This window comes from Nicrophorus vespilloides, unplaced genomic scaffold (assembly GCF_001412225.1).
Source record: "Nicrophorus vespilloides isolate i.1.1-1 unplaced genomic scaffold, Nicve_v1.0, whole genome shotgun sequence".
NCBI lineage: Eukaryota > Metazoa > Arthropoda > Insecta > Coleoptera > Silphidae > Nicrophorus > Nicrophorus vespilloides.
The window spans coordinates 204,712-218,293 of NW_017095604.1; the positions used below are offsets into that span (position 1 = coordinate 204,712).

A 13,582-nucleotide genomic window follows, 5' to 3' on the forward strand; every position below is an offset into this window, starting at 1 on the left:
TTTTCAATTTTCAATTTATTTCTATTAATTGTAAAATTATCAAACTTTTTATATATTTTATAATTGCATAAGAATATTAATTGTAAAATGATAAAACTTTTTTTATATTTTATAATAGCGTAAAAATATATCCTCAACTACGCTTCTTTTGATATAAGAACTGTTGAATAATCTTAATTTTTGACTGAAATGTGGCGATTTTATTAAGTTTGTTATAAGTTTTTCAATTTTAAATTTTTTTCTATTAATTGTAAAATTATCAAACTTTTTATATATTTTATAATTGCATAACTATAAGTCTTCAATTACGCTTCTTTTGATATAAGAACTTTTGAGTAATCGTAATTATTGACTGAGATGTGGCGATTTTATTAAGTTTTTTAATTTTATTTTTTTTTCTATTAATTGTAAAACTATTAAACTTTTTTTTATATATTTTATAATTATATAAATATGGGTCTTTAAGAACTGTTAAATAGTCTTAATTAGTGATTGAGATATGACAATTTTTGGTGTGTTTGAAGATGAGTGTTGAGAAATGATAGGATTGTGTAATTAATTTTGCAAAAACAACTTTATTTTAATAATAAATAATAGTGTGTAACGTAATAAATAACAACAAGAGGTTGGGTCGATGTAAGCGTTTCACAGTCGATGATAGTCGATCAGAGGTAGCGAAGTTTACTGCCTGTAAGCGTTGTAAGCCATGTCTTGGGCAGCATCGTCAATGGATCTGGCGGCGTACTGAGCCTCCCACGGGTTGTGAGCGGCGATCTGTGGATGAGCGTTGTCTGCGGCGATCTTCTTGCACAATTGGAACACGGCCAATGATACAGAGACGATGAAAGAGAAGAAAGACAGTTGGAGGGCGTTCCATGCCTTCAATCCAAGGACACCGATGGCGAGTGGGATCAGAGTGATGGCCTTCAGGAGGACGAAGACGAGGATGGGGATGAAGATCTTCTTCAACTTGGATTTGCGGGCTTCTTCGACTCCGGAGAATTTCATCTTAAGGTCGACCTCATCGTTGTCCAAGTTCCTGGCTCCCAAGGTGACTGAGCTGCCGACGATTGGAAGGTTGAAGGTGACGTCGTGGCTTTGGATGTAGTTCTCGACGGATTCTTCCAAAGAGCTGCTGCCTCTGCTGGTGATTTCGTTGGAGCGGCCGTTCCTGGTGATCTCGACATCTTCGGAGAGCTGCGAATTTAAGTTTAAAGTTTAGTTGTAATCCTTGAAAATACTTTGGCGAATCACTGCTTCTTACTTTGTAGTTGTCTTGCTTGAGGATGTTGTCCAAGAAGGACATGGCCCTGTACTTCAGACAAGCCAATGGTTCATCATCGCTGCACATGGCCCTAGCCTGTTCCAACGAGTCGACAACAGCTGGTGAAGCCACGGCTGCGGCCACCAAAGCGAAGAGGATGCAAAGTTTCACTGAAGCCATTGCTGCAATTGCTGTTGTTGCTGCTGTTGTTGTTGTTGTTGTTGTATGAATGGACGATGCACAACTGATGACCAAACGGTACCAGCACCGAGTATTTATTCGATCCCGATCGGAAGTCCGGCCCAAAGCCAATACAGAAACCCGATGCTTGAACAGAATACCAAATCGTTCAAGTCCAAGATTAAGGACGGTCGATTGATATTCAGGACGATCGTAAGCTATTTAGGATCCTGTTGCTTTTCATTCCATTGTCTGTTTTTTTTTATTTCTCTGTGTGTTTTTTAATTTATTTGATCCAAATTTTCTAATATTATAAGTATATACAGTTTCGCGTTCGGCCACATTCCCTCGCCTAAGTTATGCGCGCACACGTATCTACCACACTTTTGACGCCCAAGGAAGAATGAAAGAAGAGAAGAGAAAGAAAGAAACATTACAGACGTACAGTGTCGAAGAAATAACATGCATTTCCTTTAGTCTATTGAATATCGTACTTATTTTTACTCTTTCTTTGAGAACTTAAAGTTAATAGTTCATTTTTTTTACACTAAACTTTCCATTCCATTATCTCCTAATTTCTTTCTACAATATAGTTAAGTTTTTAATTCAGAAACTATATATGTTTACTAATATCTAATCAATAATTTTATTACGTGTCAACTAAATTATTAAATCTGAAGATTTAAGAAACAATCATATTTTTCAATTATTATTATTAAGATATTTAGTAAGATTCGTAGTACTTTTGAAATCTAATTCAGAAATATTTTAGCTTAAGTTATCTCTCCTAATTTCTTTCTACAATATTCTATACAATCGTATTTCCATTCAATGAAATGAAGAAATTATGTAAAGGGTGTCCCAAAATTAACGCAAGATTTGAATTAAATAGAAAACACAGTTTTTAGTCTTCAGATTGTGAGTTTTTGCTAACACTTTACTGCACAAAAGGCGGAAAATTCAAATCTTGCGTTAATTTTGGGACACCCTTTATTTTGTACTGAAATTACTGTAAGTTTTCAGCAAGTTTTCAATTGATGAATTATTTAGCAATTATTAAACTTTCTTCATATTTGATATAAATACATTTCAAATGTATTCAATGTTAACTTGAAAGAAGGTAAAATAAAAGAATATTTGTATTTCCATTCAATAAAATGAAGAAATTACGTTTTTTTGTACTGAAATTACTGTAAGTTTTCAGCAAGTTTACAATTGATGAATTATTTAGCAATTATTAAACTTTCTTCATGAATGATATAAATATATTCTAAATGTATTCAATATTAACTTAAAAGAAGGTAAAATAAAAGAATATTTGTATTTCCATTCAATAAAATGAAGAAATCACGTGTTTTTGTACTGAAATTACTGTAAGTTTTCAGCAAGTTTACAATTGATGAATTATTTAGCAATTCCTAAACTTTCTTCATGATTGATATAAATACATTCTAAATGTATTCAATATTAACTTAAAAAAAGGTAAAATAAAAGAATATTTGTATTTCCATTCAATAAAATAAAGAAATCACGTTTTTTTTGTACTGAAATTACTGTAAGTTTTCAGCAAGTTTACAATTGGTGAGTTATTTAGCAATTGCTAAAATTTCTTCATGAATGATATAAATGGTTTCTAAATGCTGTAGTTTCCAAGCTATTTTGCTTATAAATCTTAAGTTTTTAATTCAGAAAGAATGAAGAAATCACGTTTTTTTGTACTGAAATTACTGTAAGTTTTCAGCAAGTTTACAATTGATGATTTATTTAACAATTATTAATTTTTATTTAATAATTTTATTACATGTCAACTAAATTATTAAATTTGAAGATATAAGAAACAATCATAATTTTCGATTAGAATTATTAAGATATTTAATAAGATACTTAGTACTTTTAAAATCCAATTCATAAATATTTTAGCTTAAGTTTTCTTGTATTTGATTCTAATTTTATTACATAACAATTTGTTTGCAGTTTCATAACAAACAATTTGTAATTGAAACCTTTTTGTTTTCTTCTTATAAATATCTGTTTCTTAACTTTTAGTCTATTTATCAATACAAATTCGATTATATAACAAAGATAAAATATGAATAATTTCTAATTAGTAAATTTAATTGATGTGTTCAATGTTTTCTAACGTTTGACGTCAGTATTCAAAAATGGTTTTTGGGCGCTTTCACGTTTATCCAATGTCCGGATTCGTGCGCTGGTTGCACAGAAACCGTTTTCGTTGACAGTTTTTTTTGTCGTTAGTTCCTGTTTCCTTTCATGATACACGAAACTTACGTTATAATTACTCGTACCTTTAAATTCATAAATATTCATCGTCCATTCAAAATCAGCTGTGTACAAATCAGATGTTTTAGAATACACTTTATAATCATTTATTAACTAATGAAAATTGTGTTTTGTTAAATTTATTAGGTCAATTTGTGTTTCTTCATTTAATATTTATTGTGATATTAGAAAAGAAATAAGTTTTTCAAACTTTTTCTTATTTATTTCTTAACTATTAATATAACAAAGTAATTATAATTTGTCTAATAACTTAAATTAATAATAGGTGAAGTAAAAAGTTCTGAGCTAAACAGTTACATATCTCACGATGTATACATTGCATCTTATCATTCTATACTCTGACTTAAAGGCGAAATAACGCTTTAAAAAAGTTCTTTGACAGTTTTGTATTTAGTGAATCCAGTTGTATGTTAGAGTATTCCAAAATGGACGTAAAAAAAGAGAAAATTCGATACATTCTTTTGCACTAATACGACCAAGGAAAAAAAATATGTGTTGTTTATGGACCCAATACAGTATCGAATGCAACAGCAAAGTGTTGGTTCCAATGCTTCTGTTCTGGTAATATGGACGTCGAAGATGAGACATGCTCTGTTAGGCCAATCGTCGAAATTAGCAAATTGATGCCTGCGATTCTTTGCTGAAACGTAACAAAAACGACCCATTTTTGAAGCGGTTTATTACTGGTGATGAAAAATGGGTCACAACGAGAAAAAACGGCAAAAAAGATCGTAGTCCAACCGCGGTGAGCCCGCCAAAACAATCGACCAAGAAGATTTTGTTGTGTGTGGGATTGGCAAAACACTCAATTCGGACTTATACTGTCAACAATTGACCAGATCGAAGAAGACTCTTGACGAGAAGCGTCCAGAATTGGTCAATAGGAAGGGTGTTATATTCCATCAAGACATTGCCTGGTCGTACACCACTTTAAAGACGCGCCAGAAGCTCCGAAAGCTCGGATGGGTTTTCTTGATGATAAAAAATGGCCTCAAGAGAGGCTCGCAAAAATGAGCTGGTCAAGTTTTTTACCAATTGCGACGAGGACTTCATTAATCGTGGATTTATGAAATTGCCGTCAAAATGTACAAAAGTTATACAACAAAACGACGCATATTTGATCTAAATACGAAAATTCTAACTTTGTTAATTTCATCGTAGAAATAAAGAGAAAAAGAGGCTCAGAACTTTTTAATTCACCTAATATTCAGTTAAAACAATTCAAATAAATATAATAATTATAAATTTTAATACATCAATATATAAAATTAAGTAATTTCAGTAAGAAAAAAAAGTGGATCTTGATCTACTTTGATAAATAATTGAAAATTTTAGAAAATAGAAGTAATTATTGTTTTATTTATATACAAATAATAGAAAATCAATCAATTTTAGGTTCAAATTAGTATTATGAAAGAAGAAAACAAAATAGTAGAAAATTGATGTTCCATTAAATTTTTCATTAAATTAAATTTATTTTCTATATGATTTTTCTAAGAAATTAGCAAAAAATTAAGTATATTGAAACATGAATTTAAAGAGTTTCATCTACATCAATAATCTAAAGTTTGTGAATGTTACTAAATTTTTAAATAAAATGAAGATTATTATACTGAAGCTGAAATGATTTATATAATCTATGAAATAAGAATTGAAAACTAGTAGTAAATTCAGCACAAAAAACTGAAAGAATCATATCTTATTCAATGTAAATACTAATAATCTGAAAAAAAATACAATTTTTGATATATAATAAATGAAATTTATATCATTTATGAAAAAAAGATTTAAAAATTTATTTCTAAAATTATAAATCTTTGAAATGAAGACTAAAAATTGATCATGAATAATAATTTTTATTCATTAATCTTATTACACTTTGTTTTATGTATAAATAAAGTTTTGTTTCTTATAAGAAACATACTTTATTTGTTTCATATTCAATAGGATTGATTGGAATTAAGGAATATTTGATGTTGGATGTTTTTTTTCCAATAGTTTTGTAATTTGTAGATTTGATGCAGTGAATAGGCATAAATAAAATTCAACTCATTTATTCAATAAATAATAAATACAAAAAAAAATAATAACATTAACAATCAACAAGACGGGCTAGGTCGGAATTTGGTTTTTGCGAGATGTTGAAGAAGAGGTTCTTATTGGTTCAGTTGGGCTTTGTAGGCGATCTCTTGAGCGGACATGGCTCTACCGTAGCTGGCGTGATCCCATCCGGTGGTCACAGCTGGATGGTCGACGTGGTGATCGACGTGATGGTCGAAGTGGTGGTCAACGTGGTGTGGGTAGTGGATGACTTCGTAGTTGACAACCTTGAAGATGAACAATGATTAAGATGATTATGGTGATGATGATGATGGAATACGAACCTTTGGCTTGGTGAACTTGAAGATGACCATGGCGGCGGTGAGGACCATGGAGAGGAGACCCAAGGTAAGAGCCTTCCATGTCTTGAGGGCGATCAGAGCCAAAGCGAGAGGAACCAAGACGGCGGTTTTGAACTTCAAACCGAGCAAGAATGGGACGATGACCTTCTTGACAACCTTGGAGCGACCTGCGTGATAATAAACCATTAATATTTGATGATGAAGATGATTTTGATTAAGTACCAGTGGAGGCCAATGGGACTGATAAATCTTCAGGTTGGAATGACCTTGGGACCAAGCTTCCTAATGGACCATCGGCGCGCAACACTTCTGGTACTTTAGCAACCAACTCGTGGTTCTGGATGAAATCCTCGAATTTGTCGAAAACGTCAGCGGATCCACGTTGTTCCTAATCCAAAGAATTATTTAGTCAACATTGTTGTTAATCCTGCAGGATGATTGCGTATTTACCTGGGTGTATTCTGGGTTGTTCTTCCTGACGATGAGGAGATCGTCGGTGATCCTGATCACTTGGTCGTCGGCGACGGCGCTCATCCAGGCTAATGCCTTCGGTTTAACACAGCCCACTGAGAAACCCTTCAAGCAGCTGTTGTAGACGTCCTGGGCAACGTCGACGGCTGATGGGCCCTGTGCAAGGGCGATGCCCAAGAAGCAAGCGAACACAACAACTTTGAAGCTGGCCATTGTATTGTTGTTGAATTGTATGTCTTTACAATTGGAAGTGTTGATTGATAATGATAATTACGGTGCGGTGCGGCCGTTTTATATATGTCCAGCAAACGGAAATAGAAACCAAATGCGTTTATTGGGGTTGGACGTGACGCGAATGGTCATCGAACGTATACGAAACGTATACGACGGTTCTTTCGTTCCTCCAACGTTTCGGTATTATTTTTCGTATGAGAGACCTAAATCCATATATCCAACGATGGATGATAAGAAATCTCTTCGGTTTCGTTAACTTTAACATTCTTTCATTGAAGATTTTGATGGATCAAGTGATTCGAGTATTGAAGCACGAAATGCCTCGTTACCATTTTCACTTTTGTTCACAAAGTCATACACCTCAATTATTCAAACTAAAGCTATTATACCTCAACACTTTATTTCACTGTTTCTTTCAAAGCAATTTTAACGACTTTAATCAGAAATAGAGATTTACTACTATTTTGATATCAAGATAATGAATGTTAATTAATGTGAATCTATGTTTATTATAAGCACATTCATTCATAAATAATGAAATACGAGGAAATTTTTAATGAATTAGAGTATTTTTATTCTACTCAAATTATAATTAAGATGTTAATAATACCAAACTATTATTTCAAAATTATGCATAATAAATTCTTAAAATTACATAATGTTTATATCAAATAGTAAGTATTAACTAAAAATACATAAAATGAAATTTCTTTGAAGAAATTGATAAAAATTAAGAAAATTTAACACATTTTTAAATAAATAGAATAGAGATAAAACGTTTAAGAAATATCTCTAAAATACTAATAAATAATTTACATTTTCTTTTCAATTAAACCAAAAATTTTCATATCTTCATTCCTTTCAATTATAAACTTTTAATTATTATATTAAAAGCATTATTTTTCAACATTATTTATTTCTATAAATCACATTTATTTACCGAAATTTGAATGATTATTGTCAATTATTATTTACTCTAATTTATATAATTATTGCATTTGCTAAAAGTCTTATATTTCTTAATTTTCTGATGTTTATGTAATCAATTTCTTATTATGTATAGTTTTTCTCTTTTTGATGATAATTGCAGTTGTTTTTTTTTCTGTGTTTATTGTAAGAAAAATAAGAAATTATGGCTAAATTATATTTCTGTCAAAAATTTATAGAAAATTATAAATAATATTATGGAAAAACTATAAATATCAAATTAAAATTTAGTTTAGAAAAAGATATTAGAAAAATAATTACTGACAATTACTGAGATTTCCATATTCAAATCAAATTAATATTAAAAAAATTATAATTACTGTAAAAAAATCATATTTCAATAAACTGAAAAAAAAAGTTTAATTTTTAAGATCTTTTGTTCACAATACTGAAACTGTTTTATTTCATAGCTAGAAACTTAATAGTATGTATAAATTCAATTTAATGAAAATAAACATAACTATATTCGTTCATAAATACATAAATATAAGCAAATTATCTATAAATAAGTGAATTTTAATTAATCACAACTAATTATTTCTAAAAAATCATTCATAATGATACAAAATTTGATAATTTGTATATCAAATTAAGATCAATTTGCAAAATATAACATTTTCATAAATTATCATTGAAAACTCTTGATATTTATCAAATATTTCCAAATTTAAATAAATATTATATTAAAAATTTATATTTTCTGGAAAAAAGCATACAATTTTATAAAAAAAAATAATTTCTAACTCATTTTCCAATACATATTTTACCTTAGTATAAAATTGTTTTGTAAAAAAATATACAATTTTATACAAATTTGATTTTTAACTCATTTTCCAATACACATTTTATATTAGTATAAAAATTGATAATTTCATTATATAAACACTGAAGAAAAGTTTCTTTTTTTACATCTTTGTACATAAATAATTCCAAATTTGAAAACTGTAAGGATTTTTGTAATGCTTAGAAAACCATTAATTTTTCTTTGCATTTAAAATTTCATTTTTCAAAACTATTAACATATGAAAATATAACATTTTCATAAATTATCATTGAAAACTTTGAAATTAATAAAAAAAAAATCAAATTTAAATAAATATAGCATTAATAATTTATATTTTATAAAAAAAGCATATAATTTTATTAAAATTGATTTGTAACTCATTTTCTAATACATATGATACCTTAGTATAAAAATTGATAATTTCGTTATATAAACACTGAAGAAAAGTTTACTTTTTTACATCTTTGTACATAAATAACACCAAATTTGAAAACTGTAAGGAGTTTTGTAATAGTTAGAAAATTATTAATTTTCTTTGCATTTCAAATTTCGTTTTTCAAAACTATTCACAAATGAAAATATAACATTTTTATAAATTATCATTGAAAACTTTGAAATTAATCAAATATTTCCATTTTCAATTAAATATAACATTAAAAATTTATATTTTCTGGAAAAAAGCATACAATTTTATTAAAAAAGTGATTTGTAACTCATTTTCCAATACATATTTTACCTTAATTTAAAAATTGATAATTTCATTATATAAACACTGAAGAAAAGTTTACTTTTTTTAGATCTTTGTACATAAATAACATCAAATTTGAAAACTGTAAGGATTTTTGTAATGGTTAGAAAACAATTCATTTTATGTGCATTTCAAATTTCGCTTTTCAAAACTATTCACATAGTTTGAAAATACTTGATATTAATCAAATATTTCAAAAATTTATATTTTCTTGAAAAAAGCTGACAGTTTTATTAAAAAAGTGATTTCTAACTCATTTTCCAATAAATATTTTACCTTAGTATAAAATTGTTTTGTAAAAAAGTATACAATTTTATTAAAATTTGATTTTTAACTCATTTTCTAATACAAAAACTGAAGAAAACTTTAAAATTTTAACATAAATAATACCAAATTTGAAAACTGTAATAATTTTTGTAATGATTAGAAAAGAATTAATTTTCTTTGCATTTCTTAACATTTCAAATTTCGCTTTTCGAAACTATTCACGTATGAAAATTATAAATAGCCCAAATGTAATAATATACGAACTGTCTCGTCTGTTGATTCTGGCTTTCCAATTTGGCTGCGTCGCCCGGAATAAAAATCAATATTAATGAAGCTTCTTTAATCAAGTATAAAGAATTTGACTTTACAGCTACGCTTTTACCTATATTATCACGTTTCAACTACAATTATTTAACATTAACTTCAAAAAAGAATAGTTGAAAAGTTATTACAGAAAAAAAATGGAAGTTTTAATAAAGCTTATTAACATTAACACAATTTAAATTGTAAATTATTGTAACATGACAATGAAATCGAATGGAATTTATTGTGTAACCATAAACAGTATTTGATCCAATAACTTACTTATAATTCACCAAATTTAGAACATGATCGTCCATTTAAACATTCCTTATTTGTTTCAAAGAAAAGCAATAATTTCTTATTTGAATATTGAATTATAAATATAGTTTTATTATATAATATAATGTTTTTTTTTATGAAATATTATTTAGAATTTGCATTGATTTTGAATTTATTGCAATTTTCTTGTAGATGAAAATATTATTAAAAAAAATGGTTTTGTTTAAGTAAAATTAAAATAAACTCAAATTTCTTTTAATTTACTGTTATTACTTAGTAAATTTGTAGTAAATTATATAAAAATTGAACTGTTCATTCTCCTTAATATTTCTGAGTTTATAGTAAAAAAAATAAAAATATATATGTTTTTGTATCGAAAATAATAATTTTAGTTAGTTTATAAAAAAAATATTGAAAACTATGATTTTAAAATTAAAATTTAGTTTATGAAAGATTTTCATAAATTATCATTGAAAACTTTGATTTTAATTAAAAATATAACTGTTTTAATTCATTCATTCATTCGTATTACTACAAGTAAAATTGGAATTGAAAATTCCAAAGAATAATTTCTATGAGCTGCACTGTTAGTTTTTGGTCAACTTTCGCCATCTATTGACAATTATTTAAATTTTGTATGATTAATACATTTAATAGATTCTCTATTTAATTAAGTAATAACAAAAATATCAATAATTTTAATTAATTAATTATTTTTTTGAAAACCTATTCAATTAATTTTCAATTATAATGAATGTACAATATTACATTTTGTATATTTTTAAGAATTTATAACATTTAAACACATTTTTTAATTGTCTCGTGTATAGTTATGGAGTAAAATGATGATTTGTGAAGACACTCGATTTTCCGAGGCTTAAATAAACGTATTTTCAAATTTGACCGTAAATTACCGGAAATCAACAATATTTACAAATATAACAGATGGAACTTTGGAAAGCCTAAACATTTAGTTTTAATTTGTGTATTCATTCATAATTGTGTCATTTATAGTTATTGAGAAAATTGATGATTTGTGAACACATTCTATTTTCCGAGACTTAAATAAACGTATTTTAAACTTTGACCGTAAATTACAGGAAATCAGCAATAGTTATAAATATGTCAAATGACACTTTTTAAAGCCTAAATATTTAGCTTTCATTTGCATGTTCATTCATAATTGTGTCATTTATAGTTATTGAGGAAATTGATGATTTGTGAAAACACTCGATTTTCCGAGACTGAAATAAACTTAAACTTTGACCGTAAATTACAGGAAATAAACAATAATTGCAAATATGACAGATGACACTTTGGAAAGCCTAAACATTTAGCTTTAATTTGCATACTTATTCATAATTGTGTCTTGTATAGTTATTGAGAAAATTGATAAAAATCAAATTGATAAATTTAATTTACAAAAAAAAATCTGAACAATGTTTTAATATGCAGACAAAACAAACAATAAATCTCTACTACTTAAAAGTCATCAATGAAAATGCAAAATATGTAGACTGAATTGACAATTGTGACTTTCACCAATTCGAACATCAAATCACGTGAAACCAAGTCATAATTTAATATTTTCATCATGTCTTCATTACAATTTTCATATATATAATTCAATGAAATTGAAATAAATGTAAATAATCTACAAATTCTTGAAAAATTTTATTATTTAATTTGTTAAGAAATTTTTAATATAAAAGTGATGAAGAAATATTTATTAGAAATATTCAATTATTTGTGAACTCTTGAAATACATTTACTTATAGTAAAAAATATTAACTTATTTGTTGTTTTATTTAGAAAAATTCATAACTTTCTTTGATCGTTAATTATTTAATTTATTTCAATGCAATTTCTCTAATTACTATAAAAATAACATTAATATTATAAAAAAGCACAAATTTAGTGAAAAAAATAGTTTTTTTTTGTTGTTTCTTGATTTCTTTCAAAGTAATTTTTTGAATTACTATAAAAATAAGATAAAAATTATAAAAGAAACACACACAAATTAACACGTAATAAAAATCAAGTAAATTTTTCAATTATATCACAAACTTTTTTTTATTTTCTACACACGTACACAAAAAAAAGAAAAACAATATCATGTACAAATAAATAATAAATAAATAAATAATTATTCGAGCTTAGAATTAAAATAAACAAAGAAATGAGACAAAACAAAAAAAGTACACACAAATATTGCAATAACAAAACTAAACAACTAAAAAAAAGCTACAACTAATATACTTAATGCCAATTAGACAAAACCTACGAAATGCATATTTTTATACACAATTTTTTATCTTTCTTTCTATATATTTCTTTTTTTAATTGTATTAAACGTAAAATTCAGGTAAAAATTATTAGATTTTTACCTGACTTCATTAAACATAAAATAACTAGAAAAAACTCAAACGCCACCGGATTCGGGCGGCTGCAAAAGAACACAAAACAAACGTAAACATTAAATAAATAATAATTATTATAAATTAATACACATACAAAAAAAAATAATCAAAAACATTGTTGAGCGATGTTCTCTAATAATTAGTGACTATGTTTCAAATACCTAAGACTATTTCATTAAAATCTAATGGAAAGAGCAAAGAAACATAAGTACTTTTAGTGAGAATAGAAAGATGTTATTTTACTTTTTGGTTTATTTTTGTTAATATTTTTTATATAAGAAATCGTAGCTTTTTTCATAAAAATCTTGATAAATTTGCGAATAGAGAAGACTAAAATTTTTAAATTGATATTTATATAACTTTTATATAAGAAATCGTAGCTTTTTCTCAAAAGACTTGAGAAATTTGTGAATATGAAAAGTTTCTGTTTTTTCTTTCAAATTGGCATTTACATAGGTAGAAGAGCTTTGATGAATGATTTTATCTTAAATAGAAGAAAACCGAAGGTTTCTCTAACATTCCTACTATTATAAATTAAAATAAATAACTTAATAATTACAGAAATAAATAAATAAATTAAGTAATAAATAAATACACAAACAAATAATTAAACTCACTTAAGTAAGTCGCTTATTTATACACTAAATTACTTAAACTTACTCACACTTCGAAAGAAACAGATCTAAACAGTTTCAAACTTGATAATTGTTGAATCTACAAGTATTATGTGAAGAAATCAATGAAATATTGAAATTTATATTGTAACAAAAAAATTGAATTCTTTCATTTTGAGTCTACTTATTTATGTGAAGAGGTGAAATGTCTACAATTTCAATTTATTTAGTGATGAGTGAAAGAATAAGTAAATGTTAGATAAGAAAAAAAAAATTTTTTTTCAATAAAAATTTTACATGATTTTTTGAAAAGTTTTCAAACTGAATT

At 26.7% G+C, this 13,582-nt stretch overlaps 2 protein-coding genes across 2 annotated transcripts; both read right to left on the reverse strand.

Annotated features, from left to right (window-relative positions):
- Positions 1–634: 634 nt before the first annotated feature.
- LOC108558233 lies at positions 635–1,444 on the reverse strand. Its single transcript, XM_017915080.1, has 2 exons — positions 1,265–1,444; positions 635–1,197 (listed from the first exon to the last, which is right to left on the reverse strand). Exons 1-2 carry the CDS (start codon positions 1,442–1,444, stop codon positions 682–684), a joined length of 696 nt encoding a protein of 231 aa, XP_017770569.1. The 3' UTR covers positions 635–681.
- A 4,457-nt stretch (positions 1,445–5,901) lies between these two features.
- On the reverse strand, positions 5,902–6,831 carry LOC108558243. Its single transcript, XM_017915091.1, has 4 exons — positions 6,598–6,831; positions 6,370–6,535; positions 6,130–6,314; positions 5,902–6,072 (listed from the first exon to the last, which is right to left on the reverse strand). The coding sequence occupies exons 1-4, from the start codon at positions 6,829–6,831 to the stop codon at positions 5,902–5,904; spliced, it is 756 nt and encodes a 251-aa protein (XP_017770580.1).
- Between the last annotated feature and the right edge of the window lie 6,751 nt (positions 6,832–13,582).

Coding starts and splice junctions, on each gene's coding strand:
- LOC108558233 (XM_017915080.1), bottom strand. CDS start 1,444: ATGGCTTCAGTGAAACTTTGCATCCTCTTCGCTTTGGTGGCCGCAGCC. Junction 1,198..1,264: donor TCAAGCAAGACAACTACAAA/GTAAGAAGCAGT, acceptor TTAAATTCGCAG/CTCTCCGAAGATGTCGAGAT.
- LOC108558243 (XM_017915091.1), bottom strand. CDS start 6,831: ATGGCCAGCTTCAAAGTTGTTGTGTTCGCTTGCTTCTTGGGCATCGCC. Junction 6,536..6,597: donor ACAACCCAGAATACACCCAG/GTAAATACGCAA, acceptor TCTTTGGATTAG/GAACAACGTGGATCCGCTGA. Junction 6,315..6,369: donor AGTCCCATTGGCCTCCACTG/GTACTTAATCAA, acceptor ATTATCACGCAG/GTCGCTCCAAGGTTGTCAAG.